General features: G+C 34.7%; 2 protein-coding genes across 2 annotated transcripts; one reads left to right on the top strand and one right to left on the bottom strand.

Annotated features, from left to right (window-relative positions):
* LOC120170165 (cytochrome P450 89A2-like) lies at positions 1–19,492 on the top strand. The gene is made up of 2 exons (XM_039178161.1): positions 1–1,594; positions 19,463–19,492. The coding sequence occupies exon 1, from the start codon at positions 56–58 to the stop codon at positions 1,592–1,594; it is 1,539 nt and encodes a 512-aa protein (XP_039034092.1). The 5' UTR covers positions 1–55; the 3' UTR covers positions 19,463–19,492.
* Positions 1,661–2,746, bottom strand: LOC120170093 (cytochrome P450 89A2-like). Its single transcript, XM_039178112.1, has 2 exons — positions 2,081–2,746; positions 1,661–1,708 (listed from the first exon to the last, which is right to left on the bottom strand). The coding sequence occupies exons 1-2, from the start codon at positions 2,744–2,746 to the stop codon at positions 1,661–1,663; spliced, it is 714 nt and encodes a 237-aa protein (XP_039034043.1).
* Positions 19,493–24,466: the final 4,974 nt, after the last annotated feature.

The raw sequence follows: 24,466 nt of genomic DNA, 5'->3' as shown, positions 1-24,466 counted from the left end.
TCCAACAATCAGCACCCAATTTCGTCTAATCAATCTGCTCTCTTTCTCTGACAAAATGGAAACTTGGTTCATCATCGTTTCAACGCTCTGCATAGCTGCTTTGATCAAAGCCTTATTTAACCTTGTTTTTCTTTACAGAAAATATGACCGCTCCAACACCAACCTCCCACCAGGCCCTCCAACCATTCCCATCATAGGCAATGCCATATTGCTTGGGAAATCGTTCTATGAACTTGAGTCAAACCTCAGAAATGTCCGTGCAAAGTTGGGGAACATAGTGACTCTCCGTATCGGTCCCTATCCGATAGTATTTGTTTGTGATCATTCTCTGGCTCACCAGGCCCTCGTACAGAAAGGTTCTTTTTTCGGTGATCGACCGTCGACTGTTTCGATCGGCAATCAACATACCATTAATTCTGCTCGATATGGACAAACATGGAGTGTTCTACGTAAAAATCTTACCTCTGAGATTCTCAATCCTTCTCGGGTTAGATCTTACTCTCATGCTCGTAAGTGGGTGTTGAACATTCTCAAGGAACAGCTTCTCAAATCCAAAAGTGGTGGCCAACCTGTTCGAGTTGTGGATCACTTTAGATACGCCATGTTTTGCTTGTTAGCCCTTGTGTGCTTTGGTGATAAGCTTGATGAAGAACAGATCAGAAGAATCGAGGATGTTCAGCGTGATTTACTGTTGAATTTCCAAAATTTCAACATACTCGATATCTGGCCTAGAGTTACCAAGTTTTTATTCTATAAGCATTGGAAGAAGTCCCTGCAAATTCGACAAAATCAAGAAGATGTGTTGATCCCGTTGATAAGGGCAAGAAAGGAGGCAAAGCAAGAGCACTTGAACAAGATGAAAGAGAATGACAACAATGATGATGATGGCTTTGTTTTATCATATGTGGACACTTTGTTGGATCTACAACTCCCAGAGGAGAAAAGGAAACTAAATGAAGGGGAAATGGTGAGTTTGTGCTCTGAATTTCTTAATGCTGGTACAGATACTACATCTACAGTTCTGCAATGGATTATGGCAAACTTGGTGAAAAATCCTCATATTCAACAGAAGCTATTCATGGAAATTAAAGGGGTTGTGGGAGAAGGAGAGGAAGAGGTGAAAGAAGAGGATTTACAAAAGATGCCTTATCTGAAAGCAGTAATTTTGGAAGGTCTAAGGCGTCACCCACCTGCACATTTTCTATTACCACACAGAGTTACCAAAGATGTCATTTTGAATGATTTTTTGTTGCCCAACAAAGTTATTATAAACTTCATGGTGGCCGAGATGGGATTGGATCCTAAGGTGTGGGAAGATCCCATTGCTTTTAAACCAGAAAGGTTTGTGAACAGTGATGGCTTCGACCTAACAGGGAGCAAGGGGATCAAGATGATGCCATTTGGGGCAGGGAGGAGGATTTGCCCTGCACTTGGTTTGGCAGTGCTTCATTTGGAGTATTTTGTGGCGAATTTAGTTTGGTGTTTTGAATGGAAAGCTGTGAATGGAGATAATGTTGATTTGTCTGAGAAAGAAGAATTTACGATAGTGATGAAGACTCCATTGCAGGCTCACATATATTCCAGGCACACATAAAATCTTTGCATTGATCATACGACGTTATATTCTTCTTTTGTACTGTTCTGTACCTTACTTTCAAACTTATATTGAGATTATTTTCTTAATAGCCTCTGTTGGAGCGATCTCTATCTATTTAATTTTAGTCATAATGTCCAAAACAGCCTCTAATCTTTATTAAAATAGTCATTTTGGCCCCTATTTTTTTTAGCATTTTAACCCCCAACATTTCACTTTGGGGGCAAAAGCTCCCTCAATAGATGAAAATCATTAGTTAACACACGATTAACGCTTTAAAATGAGAGTCTTTTTTAACCTAAAATGATACGTTGGGTGCTAAAATACTTCAATAAATAAATAAATAAGAGACAAAGTGATTATTATGTCAAATGGTAGGGGTCTTTTACCCTAAAATAAAATCTTGGGGGTCAAAATGCTCCAAAAATAGAATAAAAGAAAAATGACCGTTTTAATAAATATTGAAGGCTAATTTTGACATTATACCTCAATTTTATTTTTGTTGGCTAAGTTTGTCACCAAATCACGCTGAACATCCTCGATTCTTCTGATCTGTTCTTCATCAAGCTTATCACCAAAGCACATAAGGGCTAACAAGCAAAACATGGCGTATCTAAAGTGATCCACAACTCGAACAGGTTGGCCACCACTTTTGGATTTGAGAAGCTGTTCCTTGAGAATGTTCAACACCCACTTACGAGCATGAGAGTAAGATCTAACCCGAGAAGGATTGAGAATCTCAGAGGTAAGATTTTTACGTAGAACACTCCATGTTTGTCCATATCGAGCAGAATTAATGGTATGTTGATTGCCGATCGAAACAGTCGACGGTCGATCACCGAAAAAAGAACCTTTCTGTACGAGGGCCTGGTGAGCCAGAGAATGATCACAAACAAATACTATCGGATAGGGACCGATACGGAGAGTCACTATGTTCCCCAACTTTGCACGGACATTTCTGAGGTTTGACTCAAGTTCATAGAACGATTTCCCAAGCAATATGGCATTGCCTATGATGGGAATGGTTGGAGGGCCTGGTGGGAGGTTGGTGTTGGAGCGGTCATATTTTCTGTAAAGAAAAACAAGGTTAAATAAGGCTTTGATCAAAGCAGCTATGCAGAGCGTTGAAACGATGATGAACCAAGTTTCCATTTTGTCAGAGAAAGAGAGCAGATTGATTAGACGAAATTGGGTGCTGATTGTTGGAATTTTGAAGCAGATGATCTAATTTATAGCATACTGTCAGAGAAGCACATGTTTGGGAACTATGGAAGAACAGGTAAACGAGAAAAGGGAGTGAAACTTCTTTAGTCAGATTGCTTAATTGCAAAGAAGAGAGAGATGAAAGAGAGATTATATTCCAAACAAAATCATCATATATTTGATCAAAAGTTAAATAATTAAGGGTAAAGTACACAAATGGTCCTCTGACTATAGCATATTGCTTTGTTGAGTCCCTTAACTATTAAAAGTTACAAAATGGTCCCCTGACTATATGGAGTTGCTTTGTTGAGTTACTCGACTATTAAAAGTTACAAAATGATCACCTGACTATTCATTATGTTTCAAACTCGTCCTTTTCCGTTAAAAATTAATGATCATATAGTTGGACGTTAACATGCTGACAGAGATATGATAGTCGTTTGAGATTATAAAATCAGACTTTATTATATTTCAGTCAGCAAGTTAACGTCTGTAATTAATTTTTAACGGACAATGACTAGTTTTAAATATAATGAATAATCGAGTGAATATTTTGTAACTTTTAATAGTCGAGGGACTCAACAAAACAACTCTCTATAGCCGGGGATCATTTTGTAACTTTTAATAGTCGGAGACTCAACAAAACAATGTCCTATAATCAGGAGACCATTTACTTTACCCTTAATTAATATATAATTTAGGGTAAACTACTTTAAATAGCACTCACATTTAGGCATGGGCTCATTTATGCCACAAATGTTTCAATTTTTTTCAATTTTAACACTAACGTTTACGTTTAACTGCAATTATGTCACTCCACCGTTAATGGCTTAACGACATGATGACAAGTCATCTTTGTGCCGTGACGTTGCTGACGTGGCTCTCTCACCAAAACGACGTAGTTTTGTTTGAGAAAATTTAATAAACTTATTCATTCGAGGGGATTTGAACTCAAGACTTTTTGAAACAAAAGTTAAGGCTTAACCCTATGCCAACTTAAATTTTTGATATAATTTTACAAACATAAAATACATAACATGAGTAAGCATTCCAAAAGTTACTTTCTAAAAAAAACCCATGAAATTATTAAAATTTAAAAAAAACACCTTAAATTCCAGAAAATCTAAAAAAACTCCTAAATTTCTAAAAATCGCAAAAAATCAAAAATTCTAAATTGTAATCCTTAAAAATCATAAGATTCATTTTTAGAATGAATTTAGGGATTACAAAAAATTATAAACTCTAAATAATAAACCCTAAAAATACTAAAAATCATAAGATTTATTTTTTTACAATGAATTTAGGGATTACCAAAAAATCATAAACTCCCTAAAAATGAATCTTATGATTTTTAGGGATTGTGATTTAGAGTTTATGACTTTTTGGAATTTAGGATTTTTTTGAAATTTTCTAGAATTTAAGGTATTTTTTTGGGAATTTTAATAATTTCATGGGGTTTTTTAGAAAGTAACTTTTGGAATGATGACTCATTATGTATATTATGTTTGTAGGATTTAATCAAAACTTTAAGTTGGTGTAGTGGTTAAGTATTTTCCTTTGGTTCTAATGTTTTTGAGTTCAAATCCCCTCAATGCATAATTTTACTAAATTTTGTCAAACAAAAATACGTCGTTTTGGGTTTTTTTAGCACCAAACACAATCATGCCAAAACGATGTCGTTTTGATGAGGGAGCCACGTTAGAATCGTCACGGCACGAAGATGCCATGTCATCGTGCCATTAAGCCACTAACGGTAGAGTGACATAATTGTAGTTAAACTTAAACGTTAGTGTTAAAATTAGCTAAATTGAAACGTTGGTGACATAAACTAGCCCGAGCTTAAACGTTGGTGACAAAATGGTCCTCTGACTATATGGAGTTGCTTTGTTGAGTTACTCGACTATTAAAAGTTACAAAATGATCACCTGACTGTTCATTATGTTTCAAACTCGTCCTTTTCCGTTAAAAAATTAATGATCATATAGTTGGACGTTAACATGCTGACAGAGATATGATAGTCGTTTGAGATTATAAGATCAAACTTTATTATATTTCAGTCAGCAAGTTAACGTATGTAATTAATTTTTTAACGGACAATGACTAGTTTTAAATATAATGAATAATCGAGTGAATATTTTGTAACTTTTAATAGTCGAGGGACTCAATAAAACAACTCTCTATAGCCGGGGATCATTTTGTAACTTTTAATAGTCGGAGACTCAACAAAATAATGTCCTATAATCAGGAGACCATTTGTTTACTTTACCCATTAATTAATATATAATTTAGGGTAAACTACTTTAAATAGCACTCACATTTAGGCATGGGCTCATTTATGCCACAAATGTTTAATTTTTTTTTCAATTTTAACACTAACGTTTACGTTTAACTGCAATTATGTCACTCCACCGTTAATGGCTTAACGACATGATGACAAGTCATCTATATGCCGTGACGTTGCTGACGTGGCTCTCTCACCAAAGCGACGTAGTTTTGTTTGAGAAAATTTAATAAACTTATTCATTCGAGGGGATTTGAACTCAAGACTTTTTGAAACAAAAGTTAAGGCTTAACCCTATGCCAACTTAAATTTTTGACATAATTTTACAAACATAAAATACATAACATGAGTAAGCATTCCAAAAGTTACTTTCTAAAAACCCCATGAAATTATTAAAATTTAAAAAAACACCTTAAATTCCAGAAAATCTAAAAAAACTCCTAAATTTCTAAAAATCGCAAAAAATCAAAAATTCTAAATTGTAATCCTTAAAAATCATAAGATTCATTTCGTTTTTAGCATTTTTAAAAATCATAATTTTAGTCCTTGTCTTTTGTATTTTTATATATTAGCCACCAATTGAAGTTTTGCTTTATTTCGTTTTTAGCATTTAATTTTTAATATTTATATTTGTCATATTATTTCGTGATACATTATTATTGTGAATATTTAATTTTGGTTACAATATTTTCAATTACTTCATTTTAACCATTAATTTAAGTATTGTATTATTGTGTTTTGGGCTTTTATTTTTTTAACTTTTGAATTTAAATCACCATTTATATGTTTTAATATTTTATTAATATTTGACTATAATTTTGTTGCTGGGGCAGAGTGCATGATTAATGACAATTTTAACTTGTAGTGCTCTGTTTAATCCGTGAGCAGATACTTGGTTTAGAATGAATATTATGTTTGCATGTGACAATTCTATTTTTTTAATATTTAACCTTTGCAACATGACCGTAATTTTTATTCTTTTCTTGATTTCACGTTATTCTTTATTTATGTAAATGGATTTTAGCTTCGACTAAAATTATTAATTATTATTTACTTTTTGAAAGTTATGGTTTAAGTTTTAGCATGAGTAAATGTTTAATTTTAATCCCTTTAGAATTTTTTTTATTATTTTGAACTTTTAAACTTTGGTAATTACTATTTTAGGACTTAAAGTTTTCGTTTATATCATTTTAGTCCTTTAATTTTATATTTTTTCTATTTCAATCCTTAAAGTTTTTTTCTTTCTATATTGGTCTTTATAAATTTAAATACTTATGTTTTCTATTTGTATTTAGGATTGTAATATTCATTTATATTCATTTCAGTCCTTTTGAATTTACTCCTTCAAGTTATTAATTCAAAGCAAATTAATTAATATTTAATAAATTCAACTCATAAATTCTATCATTACGACAACGTGTAAGCGACACAGTACCAATTTTGGGCACTGTGAGGGGTGCTAATCTTTCCCCACGTGTAACTGACTCCCGAACCCGTTTTAATCGAATCTTTGGTAAACGCAGACTAGTATTTTGTCTTTAAAAATGATTTTTCTTAAAATTGTTTTTAAAAGACATTTTTAGGTATTCGACCTACCTAACCCAAAGGTTGATGGCGACTCTATCCAAATTAATCCAAAATCACTAAATTTTCCCAAATTAAAAATCGTAACTGTTTTTAAAACAATTAAACGATTGTCCCCGCCGAAAAACGGTTACGACATCCCCTCAATGCATAATTTTACTAAATATTTTCAAACAAAAATACGTCGTTTTGGGTTTTTTTAGCACCAAACACAATCATGCCAAAACGATGTCGTTTTGATGAGGGAGCCACGTCAAAATCGTCACGGCACGGAGATGCCATGTCATCGTGCCGTTAAGCCACTAACGGTAGAGCGACATAATTGTAGTTAAACTTAAACGTTAGTGTTAAAATTAGCTAAATTGAAACGTTGGTGACATAAACTAGCCCGAGCTTAAAGGTGAATGATATTTGAAGTAGTTTACCCAATAATTTATTAGTTAATTATTTCATATTAAATATTATATAAATTTATTATGAAACGATTTAATCCATTTCATTTATAATCTTAAAATTTAAATGTTAATTTTATTTTAAAAATTGATTATCTTATTCCATTATATCAAATTGTTGTTAATTTATTACTCATTTGATTGTAAATTATTTGATATTGTTTTTCAATTGCAAATATACTATTTTCCGGTCAAAACGCGTGTTTTGGAAATCACCTGTAATCGATTAAAAGTATGCAAGAAATTTTGTTAGTCAAAAAGGTTATTTTTTTCTAAAAGGATAAAGAAAAGTATGCAAGAAATTTATTAGTCAAAAAGTTTATTTTCTAAAAAGGATAAAGAAAAGTATGCAATTTATCGCAAGAGATTGATTAGAATAGTAAGTAGTTTGATATTGTTTAAATATGATTTTGAGTTTGAGTTATTTTATATGCATAAAATCTCTGTTAGGAGACTCATTTATCAAAATTAAATGTGTAATTTGGATCGATCCGAATTAATCAAGACGAAACTTTAAAATTAAGAGAAAAAAAAAAGAAAATTCTGCAATTTTAGCGACTGTTTTGTTTTGCAGTTTCTTATGGCCGGCGGCAACTATCAAACAAATATAGTATACTAGAATACATTTTTGCTGATAGAAAATAATAATAATAATAGAATAAATATATTTTAAAATTTTAAAAATCCTATTTTCCTATTTATAATATATATTTTCCGATAGATTTTTTATTATTTTAATCAGATATTTTTATTCAATTTGGTTTTTTATATAATTGTTGTTATCTAATTTATTAATCGGTTAACTTGATCGTGTACTGCAAAGGTAGGACATCCCTCTTTACCCAATCTGCTCCATTCGTAAACACCAAAATTCAAACTCATAACTTTATTTAAGAGATCTAATGCCCCATTTCATTAAACTAATTGATTGTTGATATTCGATTTAGATTTTTTTTATTCTAATTAGACTAATACGATTATTAGATAATAAATTGGTATCTTTTCAATCCTTTTCTTTTTCCTATATTTCCTTTCAGCTGTTTCTCAGCAATTTCATAGTATTTTCGTAGCAATGGATTGATGGATAAAATTGTCTCATGTATATATAAATGGATCACATCTAAATTATTGGGTAGGTTCTATTTAGAGTACATGATTATGAATTTTTCATTCACATCAGTAAACTATTAAAATTATTTCAATCAAGTCACTAATCGTTAACTATTAACAATAATATTGACGAGAGAGTTAAATAAATTTATATAATTCCATTTGGTTTTTTATTACTTAAACTTGTATTAATTTATTCTAATTTTAATTAAAATAATTTAATAATCCTCCAATTTTATAGTGATATGTGTTAATGTAATGGTCCACATTTCTAAGTCAACGTATGAGGTTTGATTCGAGATGCTTTTGGGTCGTCTTAAGAGCATGATTTGATTCTTGAGTTGGGCCTCTTTGGAAGAGAATATGATCCATTTGAGTATAAGAGGGGTAAATTGTGAGGAGGATAAATGTCGAAGGACCAATTGGATAAATAATCCATTGAGAGAGAAATAGGCCAATTTGATGATGTAAGGCGTCAAATTTTAGGAGCACCACTCTTCCCTCTTCATTTCTTAACATTGACTTCTTCTTCTTAAAGAGAAGATTGGGTTTTGAATATTTTCATTGGTGCATTTCCATTGATTTACATGGGTTTATATACAAAATTCATGCTAAGAAATCTCCTAGAAAAGCTAATATGATAGAACCAAAAAGTAACAAACTTAAACCAATTCTCAAGGAAAACATATTACAACAAATCAATAATTTTAAACAATAGAATCCTGGTAAAACAGAAACACGTGAGTTATGATTTCTTATCATGCCCCCACAAGATGGACGGAGGTGGAGTTAGTCCAATCTTGGCAGTAACTATGGTGAATTGGTGACGAGGTAGCGGCTTTGTGAGAACATCAACAAGTTGATCAGACGATGAGACATGGGAGACGCAAAGAAGACCACATTGCACCTGTTCTCGGATGAAATGATAGCCCAATGCAATGTGCTTCATGTGAGGTTGAAAGATGGGATTAGCACAAAGATTTGTTGCGCCAACATCATCACATTATACCACTGGCTGATTGGGAATAGTAATTCTAAGTTCAGTTAGGAGAGAGCAAATCCATTGTAATTCGATGGCAGTAGTTGCAATAGAGCGATACTCAGCTTCAGTATAGAAACAAGCAACAATTCGTTGTTTCTTGGAACTCCAGGAAGTAGGATTGGGACCGAGATATACAATGTAAGAACTTATGGAAGTGAAATCATCCTTGTTTCCAGCCCAGTCAGCATCCAGGAACACATGAAGGGTAATAGATTAGGTGTGACGAAGCATGATGCCATGATCCAAGGTGCCATAAAGATAGCGAAGTAATGCTTCGTCATGGGTTTATGAATGAATTTAGATAGCTTGTTGACTATGTAAGCGATGTTTGTGCGAGTGAGGGAAAGATACTAAAGATTCCCAATAGTGGTACGATACTCTGTAGGATCAAACAATAGAGTATTGACATCAAGGTTAGAGGCAGAGTTGTTGCAAGAGGGGTGGAAACTGGTTTGACATTGAGAATATGAGTCTTTTGAATGATATCAACAATATATTTCCGGTGAATGAGAAACAAGCCTTCAAAATGAGATAGGACTTTAACACCCAGAAAGTGTAAGTCTCCAAGGTTCTTTAGAGAGAAACGTGTAGAGTGTTGCTGAAGAAAGTTATGTACATCATGAACTATGTTACCCGTGATAATAATTTCATCAACATAGACAAGAAGAAAAATAATAATACTTTGAGTGTTGAGTATGAACAGTAAAGTGTTAGCTACAGAGTTACGAAAGTCAGAGGTGAGGAGAAATTGGCGTAATTCATGATACTAGGCACGAGGAGCTTATTTGAGCCCATAGATGGTTTTGCGAAGCTTGCATACATGATGATAATGATCATGATCAACGAATTCTGGAGGTTGAACCATATACACCTCTTCGAAAATCGTATCTTGAAGAAATGCATTGTAGACATCCAGTTGGCGAAGTGACCATCCTTGACTTACCGCAAAACTGAGAACCAGACGTATAGTTTCTTCCATGTTCATAAACTCTTATGCGACTTGAGCAGCGAACAACATTTAGTGACCAAACATAGCACGAAATTCCCAAATTTTAAAGATTTGGAAAATCTTTCGGCCATTTCCCTAACACGGTACACAAGACAATCAACAGAATCCCGAGTTAAGTGACCATTATGATTTAAGATGTTGTGTAAGAGGTTAAACAATGAATATGTCCATACCAATTCGTTCGAGACGAGCGATTCATGACATGGAAGCAAGATGAATCTCCTCTCCTCTTCTCCTCCGCAAAGAAGTGTCCGACAGAAGGCGGAAACGTCAGCCGGGTACAGGCATTCCTTCACGATCCTGGTAATCACATCACAAATCAGGTTATTGATACCCTCTCTTTGCAATACGAGTGGAAGCAATAACCCGTGTACTGCAGCCCTCTGATGAAGCTTGCAATACCTGATCGTCGACGTCAGTAGCAGACGAGAAGCTGGCTCTGCTAGAACCAAGAACTTGGGAAGCACGATTGAGCAGAGATCAAATGACACTATACTTTCCAAGTTCTTCCATGTTCATTCCCAACAACACACTTTAATCCATGCAAACACCAGAAATCACTCCCAAACAAGTTTTCTTGGATCAAAACACCTAAAATGCCAAAACTTGCTACATCTTTCTTATTCTACCCCAAAAATATTCAAGAACAAAACCTAAACTAAACCTAAAATCCTAACTTCCCCAACCTAAAAAGACTACCCTAAACCAAAATATTTAACACCCTAAACCCCAAAGATCACCGACTACCATGAACCACCACCTTAACCCGACGTCGGTCGAGCTCCAGCTACTACACCTTACCGCCGACGAGTTTCGGCCACCATGAAACTGAGCCCAAAAAATGCAAAAATAAAAAAATGAAGGAATCTCATCTTCAAGCACAAAATTGAGCCTTCTAAGGTGATGGTGAACTCCCCTGATGATGGTAAATGCCTTCTATCCTCCTTTCTTTACTTGAAATGTTTTTGATGATGGATTCTTGGTGACTAATGCTTGGTGATTATCTATAATGATGAATATATTTATATAGTGATGATTTTAACCCCCGATTTGTGATTCCCGCTAAAAAACCATTGAAGAAACGATTGTAACAACTTGAGATTCAAGAACATTTGCTCGTTTTAATTTTTTATGATTTTTGCATGTCTCGAAATCGATCGCCGACACTGCGAAACGGCGGCGGAGTGGCAGTAGCTCAATGGAGAAGACAACCAGATCGGAGCGTGGGTCACATACACCAGATATGCGTCGACGAACTCTTCGACTGGTGATGACATCGGTGATGCTTTAGAGAATGTGAAGCTTGGCCATTGGTCCATCCTTGATCCAATGGATTAGATTTCTTTGTGTTTCTTTGGTGTGGCTTGATGACGTGGCTTCATGAGAACCATAAGATTAAATTTCCTATCCAAGAGTCCATATGCATTTGTGTTTGTTTCACAAGGATTGAAGCAATAACAGCCCCTGGATGAAAGCTAACCCATGAATGAGATGAGTTTGGTTTTCTTTCACTTGGATAGGTTACATCATCACCTAAAAATTTGGATCAAATGAAAGCCATCATATTTGACTTTCCAAAATAACTTTTCCCCCGTTTAAAGCAAAACCGGTGGCTAGATGTAGATTTAGGGCTTTTTTTGTTTTTAATTTTTTATTTATTTACTCATGCATATATTTGTAAAAGAAAAAATAACCTCAGTGACCGAAAATGTCTTATAATATACGATTTTGATAAACTTTTTTTTCGATTTGCCAAAATGACCAACAAAATCGTAATGCGATCTCTAAATTGCAACGCGATCTCCAATATCGCAAATCAGTTTCCATATTCGCAATGCGATTCTGACTATCGCATTGCGGTTTTCCAAATTCGCGTTGCGATTTTAGAAAATCGCAATGCGAATATGTAAATTGCAATGTGAATATGTAAATCGCAACGCGATAATACATAATCGCAACGCGATTCTGACTATCACAACACGATAATACAAAATCGCAACGCGATTCTGACTATCACAACGCAATTTTCAAAGCGCCATTAGTATTGCAACACGTATTTTATTTTCAAATTCTAAACACAAATATTAATATATCTTGTAATTGTAACTCTTAACCTAAAACCCTAAATCACAACTCAGTCTCATCTCCATCTCTCACTCTCTACGGCGACATCCGTCCCCCATCTCCGGCGAAATTCGTCTATCTCCATCTCTCAGAGCCACCCTCACAATCATTCACGGTCAAAAATGGAAAATCAACCAAATCAACCACCGAGGGTTAGTTTTTTTAATTATTTTTATTTTGAAATTTTTGCATTATTATTAGGTTTTTCATATTGAAATTGATGATAAGTTTACTAGTAATTTCAATAATATATTAACCATTTCACTTAGATTGCTTATTAAATTCATTCGATTGCTGCCAATACTGCTAAACTGTTTAATCTTTAACCCTGTGAAGTTAGTATTTATCTTTTTTTTGTCTTTTGGTTGAAGTAATGCAATTCATTCAAGTTTCAATTTTAGACAATGACTATTTGAAACTGAGAATCGCAACGACAAAATAGTTTCGCATTGCGATTTTCTCGTTGCTATTTTCATTTCGCGTTGCGATAGTCAAATTCGCGTTGCGATAGTCATTTTCGTGTTGCAATTTTCATTTTCGTGTTGCGATTTTAAGTTTCATAAACTATTATTCTTCTGCAAATTGAAACTTGAATGAATTGCATTACTTCAACCAAAAAACAAAGACAAATACGAAATTCACAGTGTTGCAAATTTAAGTTTGAAGAATAAACTACTACTCTTTATGTTTATTATTGTTTTTGGTATATCTTCATAGTGTAGTTTTTGGTATATCTAACTTGGTATGGTTATTGTTTTTGTAGAACTTTTTTTTCGGCTCAATTGACCTTAAGGAATAAAATAAGCCTAGTCACTACAATTGCGTCGAAGCTTTCACCTGTACAAAGACAATTGTTTGAGGATACTTACTTCGGGCCATGGCTGAAAGTACAACATCCGGGTGGAGATGCCATGTTGACCCATTTGTGGCTTCAGACCATGACACGCGATATACCCGAGAGTATAGAACGTGGTAATGAAGAGATATGGTTTCATTTTCCACCGGCGTATACGTGTTTTGGGCGGGAGGAGTTTTGCTTAATCACTAGTCTACGCTTCAGACATGATGATGTAGGTCGATACACTAATCATATTACCCGCCCGTCATGGTTATCCCGGGTTTTTCCTAAGCTGTCAATGGAGAAGTCGAATTTACACGTCGACGACTTGACGAGATTATTTAATAAGAAAGATGGTTTTACTCGGATGGATGACGTCGATGTTGTCCGAGTATGCCTTTTAGTACTTTTTCATGCCGGATTTTTAGGCAGAGAGGCCAGACAACCTATTCCTAAGGACCTAATATTATTGGTAGAGGACCTAAATGCATGGAACCCGTTTCCGTGGGGTTCGTATCTATGGAAAACTACCTGGAATAAGTTGTCGTATGCCTTTGATGACCACAAAAGTTTGCGTGGCGATAGTTCCAAATACACTTTGTCAGGCTTTATTTGGGCCTTTAAGGTAAGAATTTCTATATAATGTTTCCCAAATTATAATTAATTATTTAACAATTACTAATGTTTGTGTATTATATTGTTTGTAGATTTGGATATTTGAGGCTTTTCCCGACATGCAAACATATGCATTAAAAACTTCAAATGATATTCCTAGGGCTATTTCCTGGAAGAGGAAATGACAGTTGTTGATTTGGGAAGAGTTACTACGGTATACGACAATAAATGATGTAAATTAACACAAATACTACAATATATAAACAAGTTATTACTAGTACACGTTTAACTTTGTTTGAGCTTTTATATTGTTAGGAGGCCAACACTCCATTACAGAGTCTGACACCCACGGAAGTTGAGCTTGCTACTGATTGGTGGCAAGCTTGTAAGCGTTTTTTTGATGGCACGGATGATTAGCAGCCTCCACTTCGAGAGCCATCACCTCACCCAGAGCCATCACCTGATCGACCACACTATACACCTCTACAACGAGAGCCATCACCTATTCCGTCACATCATCGAGCCTCTTCTCCACCATCACCTCATGATAGGCGACCGACAAAGATGCCACGACATTTATCTCCCTGTTCTCCACCTCCACATGATGAGTTAGGGGAGTTACGTGATGAGGTCAATGCCTTGCGTGAGGAGGTCGGTACTTTACGCGATGACAATGGTGCATGGCGTAATGAGGTATCTACTTTATGTGGTGAGGTGGCGGCTCTATGTGAGATTGTAGCATCGTTGCAGAATGAGGTTCATACTCTACGCAACGAGGTAAGTTTAAGATTTTTCATATTTAACTTGATTTACTCGTAATTTCACTTAGATTAACCATTTCACTTAGATTGCTTAGTAAATTCATTCAGTTGCTACCAATACTGCTAAACAGTTCTAAAATAACCCTGTGAAGTTAGTATTTATCTTTGTTTTGTCTTTTGGTTGAAGTAATGCAATCCATTCAAGTTTCAATTTGCAGAAGAATAATAGTCGTAACACGAAACTTAAAATCGCAACGCGAAAATGACTATCGCAACGCGGAAATGACTATTGCAACGGGATAATCGCAATGCGAAATAAAAATCACAACGTGAAAATCGCAATGCGAAAATGAAAATCGCAACGCGAATTTAGTTTCGCGTTGCGATTTTGGTTTCGCGTTGCGATTTTCTCGTTGCATTTTTATTTCGCATTGCGATTATCTTGTTATGATAGTCAAATTCGCGTTGCGATAGTCATTTTCGCGTTGCGATAGTCATTTCCGCGTTGCGATAATCATTTTCGCGTTGCGATTTTAAGTTTCGTGTTGCGATTTTAAGTTTCAGAAACTATTCTTCTTCTGCAAATTGAAACTTGAATGGACTGCATTACTTCAACCAAAAGACAAAGACAAATACTAACTTCACAGTGTTGCAAATTTAAGTTTCAAGAATAAACTACTACTCTTTATGTTGTCCTTGAACATGCACTAAACCTATATGTTGTCATTTTAAATGTTTATATAAGTGCTTACTTCTGGAATGTTATCTGATGCATTTTGTGAACTATGATAGAATAATGACTTGGGTGAATACCGTGCAAGTTTGAAACATATTTGTCTTTGTTTTCACTGTTTAATATTATGTCTGTTTATTTACTGATTTATGTATTAATTTATTTTTAGCGGTCCGATAAGGTGGATGCTTTATGTTGGGTTTTTCTTGCACGACGGGGTTCACACATCAGACGGTGTGCACGTGCCATTACGTCTCCGTTTACCCCAATAGTGCGAAGACTCCGTAAGAAGAAGCCCGACTCACTTGTTATCGTTCAAGAGGCCTCTCCTATCGTTCAAGAGGCCCCTATCATCCCTCAAGAGTCCCCTCCCGCAGTTCAAGAGGCCCCTGTCATCGTTGAAGAGGTCCCTCCCACCATTCAAGAGCCCGATTCACACGGCGTAATATGTCGAATTATTGAGAAACCCTCTCACGTACCGGACATGATGGATGAGTGTTGGATTTCATATGAGTTACCGGCCAGTACCATTCCGGCAGATGAAGTGGAGAGGAGAAAACTACCGGAAACAATTCTGGATAATACCCTTTGGGCTAAGACCGCATTTGATTTTTATCTACATGAGCGGAGCCAGGGGTGTTAAACTGACATATACAAACTCAACGATGATATGCATTTGTTGCTTGATCGGTCTTGGTGGGGTGTGTTATTAGGGGTTGAAGACAATGGCTATTTCGATGGGGGGTAAGTCTTATATTTTTCTTATATTTCATTTTGATTAATTTTTTTTAAATTTATGTAATTCACTAATATAAGTCTTTTTTTTTGTAAAACATCATATTGATGCATGGGTGTCACGCCTTCTAATAATAGGTAAAATGAGGAAAAATAGAAAAATATGTGATATACAATTATGTTGACGTCTTTTCACGTAGCTCACTTGAAGAATCAACGAAATGAATCATATGTGTTGGTTAATGGACAAGCTAAACTTTATCCTGCATGGTGGGAGGTCAATAAGGTTAGTATTTATTTTTTAAATATTTTAAAGGTGTTCATAAATAAGTGCGCAATTGAATCATTACTTATGATTGCAGGTGTTTATCCCTGTTTTGAAACGTAATCATTGGCTTCTCGTCGAGCTTCAGCTCCCATCCCTGAAGATAATAGTATATGACAACATGATAAATTACATATCATTTTCTGATTTGAGAGATATTATTAAGGGATGGATCTCTCATTTGGCTAAATTCTTGGATGCGATTAATTATTGGACTTATTCTGGAAACAAGAATCCAAAGAAGTTCAATGTTATAGTTATCAGAGACGAGACCGCGTTAAAACAAATGCAGGAAGCCAGAGGGGATTTTGGTCCTCTCGTATGCATGTGCTTGGAGCGTTTGATGACATGAAGTACACAGTTTCTACCTCCCACCGATAGAGATAGAGGTGTAGTACGCTTGTGGTTTCAGTATTTTATGGCTAGAGCGATATATGCGAGACGCTGCCTACCTGCATCCGCGTTATGAAAGTATCCATAAACAATTAGTAAGTCAAATGCAAGTGTTGTTAAGTACCTATAATTCAATAATTTGTTGTTTGTTGGTTTTAGATGTGTAGAAAGTGTTGTTTGAGCAAATGTTTGGTTTCTGCAGGTTAATCCTGAAGTGAGCTGTGTGAAATTGATGTATGGTGCATATACAACTGTCTGGGGTACACTTTTTTTGATTGTTTAATTGATTCTTAAAAGTCTGATTTGTTTAATTGATGAGGAAAATAAGAATTATTATTTTTGCTTGTTTAATTGATTTGTAAAAGTTGATTTGTAAAAGTTGATTTGTTTAATTGATGTGTAAATAATTCTTATTTGTGCTTGTTTAATTGATTGAAATGTAAAAGTTGATTTGTTGATTTCAATCTGCATCATATTGAAGGCAAAAGACCTGTTGAAGGCAAAAGTTAATTCGCGTTGCGATAGTCTAATACACTTTGCGATTTTCTCGTTGCGATAGTCAAATTCCCATTGCGATAATCAAATTCACGTTGTGATAGTCAAATTCGCGTTGCGATAGTCAAATTCGCGTTGCGATAGTCAAATTCGCGTTGCGATAGTCAAATTCGCGTTGCGATATTCAAATGAATGTGTAATAAGTGATAACAACTGAACAGATCATAGCAATGTTCAAACTCAAGTTACTAATACATGCCTAACTGAAAATGTTAAAAGTTTACACATAAAATACACATAATAGTCAAATTCGCGTTGCGATATTCAAATGAATGTGTAATAAGTGATAATAACTGAACAGATCATAGCAATGTTCAAACTCAAGTTACTAATACATGCCTAAATGAAAATGTTAAAAGTTTACACATAAAATACACATAATACAACGTTTGCATTTAAAAATCACCTAAGTTAATAGTCCCAAAAGGTGAAGCCGGTTGTTATTGGGATTTTGATTTTGATTGCGATTTTGATTGCCTTTTGCTTAACACTATATGAGCTTTGGATTTTGATGAGGATCCATATTTTGGTAGAGGAAAAGATGATTGTGATGGCACTGGTGATCTACATGTCAACCTTGTATGACCACTTTCCTTGCACCGACTACATGTCGATCTCTTCTTCTCTTCACCCTTAGACGGTATATGATCGTGACTTTTTGGTCGGCCAGGTAGCCTTCTGTCCATGGCTGGTGGCAAAATTGTTTGTAAGTCACCTGGTATGTCCCACTCAGAAGGATGTGGAATAGGGTAGATAATCTTGGCATAAGTCTGTCGATATACTTCTGTAGTGTAGCAATCCATAGCGTATGCGCTTGAATCATCTTGGTTTAGATGAATAGCAACTTTTATAACATGGCCACACGGATAACCAGATGTTTGTTATTTCATACAACTACACGTCTTTGCATTTAGATCGACAAACCCATTTAAGTTATTATCCAGTACTTCAAACAAAGTGTTTGAACATGGTTCAACTCTCCATGACGTTGACTTCACAACACGTTTTGTTATCTTTTTTTCAGTCCATGGTGTAACACGATGTTCCAATGTTCCTGTAAATTTAAATAATTAATACTTAGTAAAATATATGATAAGTTACGAATTTAAAGAAATAATACCTACATGGTTTCCTTTCTTGTAGTACCACTGTTGAATAGAGGCTCGAAAAAACTCCATTAACATAGTAATGGATAATTTTCGGGAATGACGACTTAGAGCATTGATTGATTCTGCACTATTAGACGTCATGAAACCATATCTTGCTCCAAGTTAATGTAATCTTGACTATCTTTCAAACCTGACATCTTCTAGTGTTTGAGCACACTGAGGCAAAACACGTCTTAAACAATTTATATGCTTATTAAAATCCACTTCCCGATAAGCTTTTACAGCATTCCAGTATGTCCATTTGTGATTTTTTATACCAACAGACCTTGATTTTTATAAACATATTGTTTTTACAAAACAAGTAATTTTATAGTTTTAAATCGGGTAAATTATGCAAATAAACTCCTGGTTAATATAGTAATTTAAGATCTGGAAATCAAAACTCGGTTTCTACTAATTAATAGTAATTTTTTTTAATCCATATTGGATTAGACTTAATCGTATATAAATATAATAGAAACTATCATCTTACTTTTATTAACAACTAAACAGCCATTAGAGGTGTTGTAACAAAGCTAGAGAAAGATCAAAGATTTGCATGTCAAGTGAGATGGAGGATGCTTATGATCATGGCGATTACAACAGATGGGGAACAAGATTAATTCAATAAATTAAAACTTAGTTTTTGTAATTGCCCTAGGCTTTTTGTGTAACTTTTATTGTCCTGGTTGTATGTACTCTTTTCTTCTATTTAAGAATAGGGAAGTTTTTAATGAGGCATACAATCAGGGTAGGATTTATTCAATTATTCTATAAATTCATCCTGTCGTGCAAAAAAAAAGTTTCAAATGAACGATATATACATTTGCAAATGTGGTTATTCTTGTTCTCCTTTTTCACCTTAACTAATTATCAAAATTTCATCCTAGTCGTTGATTTTTTTTATCTTTTATCTAATGATTATTCTCCCAAATTATCTCCTTTTTATTTTAACTAAAGAATACTACAATATATATATTTTTTATTTTGGTTTCATTGCTTTGGCCTTCTTTTGATGATCTTCATTTGTTTGATTAGCTCTAGTTCTGCGTTAATCATTGACGATGGATATGCTTGCACAATAGTAGCTGAGCTGGCATATGGTTATAGGAGGTTTGTTATAATCGTATGAGCATGGCTAGTGCATTGGTTTAGAAGAATCTATGGTTTTTGTATTGTCCATATATATGTGGTTTGTAAATAAGAAATACAAGGCATTTTGTTCAATTAAACAAAATTGTTTGCTGAACATGGTATCAAGATTCTTGGGACTTGTTGGGACTTATTCTTCCTTATTGTGCCAATCGTTATTCTTTGTTTCTATTTTCTATGGGTGATCAGGATGGGTTATCAGTGGCAGTCATTCAAAAGACTTTCACCAATAAGCGTCTAAGTGTCGTTTTGGATGAGCATAATTACTTGTTGTGGAAACAACAAGTTCTTCTTGCTGTGAGGAGCCACCACCTTAAGAAGCTTTTCACTAGTGAAGTTACTCCGTCGCTTATAACTGTGACTCTAGAGGATGGCTCGGTTACTGCTAATGGGTGTACGAACTCTTTGTGGCACAAGATAGTGTTTTGGCTTCCTGGCTTTTATCCATGATAACTTCGCCAATTCTCCCTCATTTAGTTGGGGCTGATACAATGGAATAGGTCTGGTACATACCGACTAATTTTTTTGCGAGTAAGTCTACAACAACAATGATGAACCTTTAGTATCACCTAAAGCCCATACGTAAGGACGAGCTGAGCATGCGAACATTCATCTCTTAGGTTAAGGAAATATGCAATTCACTTGCCTCTTGTGGTAGTTCGGTCTTTGAGTTTGAGTAAGTGACTACTATCTTGAATGGTGTCCCGTCTGAATATCGATCGTTCATCGTGGTGATAACTGCCAGTCGCAAGCCGTTTTCTCTGGATGGGGTTATTTTAGTTTTTGTTGATGTTGAAATCCATCAACGTTGGTTTGAAAAGGATGATATCTCTTAATCAACATTAATGTTGCTAAACTTTCGGTCATTGATCATTCTGTGCACGAGAATCTTCAATCTTATGGTTCGAGACCTATTTCTTCCTTATTGCATCAGGGAGGCTGTGGTCATGGAAGGACAAGGATCCAGTGCCAACTTTGTGGCAATATTTGTCACTTGTTCGATAGATGTTGGCACTGGTTTGACCAAAATTTTCAACATGCTTCACCTGATGATCACTCTTCTTTCAATTAGGGATGGCAAAAAAACTTGAACCCGATGGGAAAAACCAAAAACCGAATTAAACGGGTCGGGTTCGGGGATGATAAACAGGGACGGGGAAAAATGTTTATGCTAAACGGGACGAGGACGGGTTTGGTAATCCCCGCCCCGATTACCTGGCCCGATACCCGGCCCGATAAATATTAAAAATAATTATATATATATATATATATATAATATTAATAAATTTAATTTAAATTAAAAAATATATATAATATTTATATATTTAATTTAAATATATATATACCCGGCCCGATACCTGTTTAAATAATTGTTTATGCTAAACGGGGATACCTGTTTCCCCGCGGTTTCCCCGATTACCCAATGAGGATCCCCATTTAAATCCCCGCGGTTTTTTACCAGGGACGGGTATGGGTTTTTTAAACGAGGACGTGTTTAAATCCCCGTTGCCATCCCTACTTCCAATACGACCTTGTGTTCCCTCTGCTCAATTATTTTCTTGTGGTTGTAGTCATTATGGAGCATGGTGCGACAACTCCTATGCCATGGTTGCTCTGATGCCAGCTTCCAAACTGACAAGGATGACTCACGATCGCAATTGGGTTTTGTGTTTTGTCTTAATAGAGGTGTTGTGAGCTGGAAAAGTTCGAAGCAAGACACAATAATTGATTCTGTAACATAGGCTGAATACATTGTAGCTAGTAAAGCAATAAAAGAGGTTGTTTGGATCAAGAAGTTCATATTGGAATTAAGGGTTATTCCCAGCATATCAGATGCTGTAGAACTCCGTTGCGACAATAATGGAGCCATTGCACAAGCAAAGGAACCTAGATCTCATCAATGATCCAAACATATTCTTAGGTGCTTTCATCTCATTCGAGAGATTATAGATTGAAGAGATGTTGAAATATGCAGAGTACAGATGGATGACAACATTGCTGATCCATTGACGAAGCCTCTTACACAGCAGAGGCATAATCGTCACACTGAGTCACTCAGTATTAGATATGTGAATGATTGGTCTTAGTGCTTGTGGGATATTGTTAGAGTATACCCAAAGACCAATCATATGATGATTGTAATAATACATTTATTTACCAATTTTATTGAATAAAGGCATTGCCATTATTATTTTCAGTTATATGTATGTGTTTATCATAAATAGAAAGATAATAAAGTCCATATAGTACTATTATTAAAAGATCCATAGTCAAGTATTATTATGAGCATGGACAATAATAATACGCTTAAGACTAATATGTTATTGATTGATGACAACGAGTTTTCATTGACATAGAGATGTCAGAATTGATACATGATTATATTGTTAGAGAACAATGTATTGAATTGACTCATCATGAGCATATGTCTTGGATTATTATGTAACGGTCATAACATTGCTCATGGTGATGACTATATGTATGATCCTCAGACTTGAGATCAATGTCATCCCAACATATATTGTTGTATGTTTTGATACAGTTAAACATGTTCCGTAACTGGTTGCACTATAAAGACTGTTATTGAATATATCTCAATATATGTAGTAGGGTGTGTAAGATTAAGATATGATTTATCCTTCCTACATAATAGGAAATATATCACATGCCACTTGATTGATTGAGACTAGAAATACATGGCCATGCTCGAATAAGTTGATAATTTATATCACAAATTATTCGTTAATTATAGTCTACTCTAGATATCAAGAAATAATAGGTGGACTATACAAGTGTGACTATTCTAAGACTTGTACCTATTCTAGATATAAAGGACAAAAGTATGTAATACATAAAAGAGTTAATCACGAAGATGATATTTTGAATCATAATTTCTTGTAACTTAGGTGACAATGATATATTGCTAGATGTCACTCATTGTATGTAATATTAGAATTGTTCTAATAATTACTACTAACGTTACAAGAACATACAGGGTCACACCCTAGGATTGAAATAAGCAAAGATGTACAATTTGTTGTATGTTACAAAAATATATCTAGAGTTAATATATGTATATTTGATATACATATGATTTTAATTATCCCGAATATAGTAAGTAAACATTAAAATAATGTAATTTTGATTATAACTCTTTTAATTGATAATTAATTCGGAATAATTAAATAATATTTTAAATAAACATTAAAGATTGTAATTCAGATTATAAGTCTTTAATGTATATTTAATTTGAATTAATTAAATAAGATTTTTATTAATTCAAAATAACTTAAAAATCCCTAATAAGTTAGGGTAACTGATATATTTAAGTTAGGTAAGGTTTAGCAGCCGAGTTTTTCAACCGTTTTTTTCAAAACTGATTTTGGGAAAAGTAAATTTTGCTCTCAATCGGGCGAATTAAGTAGAGGTTGAGACGTGTTTTCATGGAGGCTTACGTTTCGAACCGTTCGTGATCACCACTTGTTGTTATTGTCTTTGTTGTTTTTCAAGAAATCCATTGTAAGTATTCGCATCATTTCCTCCTGATTTTGGTTTTGCGTACTTGGATCGCTGGTAAGACAGTCTAGATTTGTTTCCACTGCGCCGTGGGGTGCGTCGATGGTCCTAACATAAGGTGTATTGAAATCAACTGGGAAATGGTTTATGGTGCCATACATCTCGTAACTTCTGAACCTTCAAATGTTATTGGTGGTGAGGAATACACTGGAACGAGTAAGCTTGTCTTTGGTGATGGTAATGGTTTGTGAATCTCTACAATTGGTCAATCTAGTTTCATTACTTCTACTCGCACTTTACATTTAAATAATATTCTTTATGTTCCACATATTTCAAGAAATTCTACTATTGCTAAAGTTTGTCGCATGTTTCTTGAATTCGATGCTCATAGATGCGTAATTCGGGATAAGGAGACAAAGGCGATCTTACTTGAAGAAAGTACGAAGAATGGACTTTATGAGTTTGATTCTCCTTTTTTTGCATAATAATATTCGTGTTAAATGTAATGTTGCTCGGGGTGTTGTTGATGTTGGCTTATGGCATAGACGTTTAGGGTAACCTATTCGTGATACTATACGTGTTGATTGTAGAAATTGTAATGGTGATGGCACCTTAACTAATGATATCACGATTTGTTCTACCTGTCAATATGGGAAGAGTCATGCTTTGCCTTTTTCTTTCCTTTTTTCACACCATTTATGCCAAACCCTTTCACTTAGTTTTCACTGCTTTATAGGGTCATTCGCAAGTTACATCCAATGGGTGTCATTATTATATATCATTTGTTGATGCTTATACAAGGTACTTTTGGGTTTATTTGTTGAAAGAAAAAACCCAATCTTTGTATGCTTTTCGATTGTTTCAGCGGATGGTTCGGGTGCAATTTGGCAAGGAAATTAAGGAGGTTCAAAGTGATTGGGGCAGTGAATTTCGACCATTCTCCAAGGTGCTTCAAGAGGAAGGAATCTGACATTTACTCGCGTTCCCTCACATTTTTCAACAAAATGGTGTTGTTGAACGTAAGTACCGACACATCATCAAAATGACACTGATGTTATTAGCTCAAGCCTCATTACCTTTGAAATTTTGGTCCTATGTTGTGGCGATGACTATGTATTGAATCAATCAGATGCCTACTCAGGTTCTTCAAAATTTATCTTCGTTCATGAAGCTATTTGGGAAAAATCTGTCATATGAGCATTTACAAGTATTTAGATGTAAATGTTTTCCTTGCGTTCATCCGTTTGACTCGCACATGCTCACTTTCTTATCACAAACATGCACATTTCTTGATTA

The sequence above is a fragment of the Hibiscus syriacus genome, unplaced genomic scaffold (genome assembly GCF_006381635.1).
Source record: "Hibiscus syriacus cultivar Baekdansim isolate YM2019G1 unplaced genomic scaffold, ASM638163v2 tig00111772_pilon, whole genome shotgun sequence".
NCBI lineage: Eukaryota > Viridiplantae > Streptophyta > Magnoliopsida > Malvales > Malvaceae > Hibiscus > Hibiscus syriacus.
Note: the sequence above shows the minus strand (reverse complement) of the source record. Positions and strands in the feature narration are given on the sequence as shown.

Bases quoted from the DNA above. Each gene is read 5' to 3' on its own strand.
- LOC120170165 (XM_039178161.1), top strand. From the start codon at position 56: ATGGAAACTTGGTTCATCATCGTTTCAACGCTCTGCATAGCTGCTTTG.
- LOC120170093 (XM_039178112.1), bottom strand. From the start codon at position 2,746: ATGGAAACTTGGTTCATCATCGTTTCAACGCTCTGCATAGCTGCTTTG. The intron at 1,709-2,080 runs GTATAATGTCAA...AAAATTAAATAG, and splicing joins CCAACAAAAATAAAATTGAG to ATAGAGATCGCTCCAACAGA.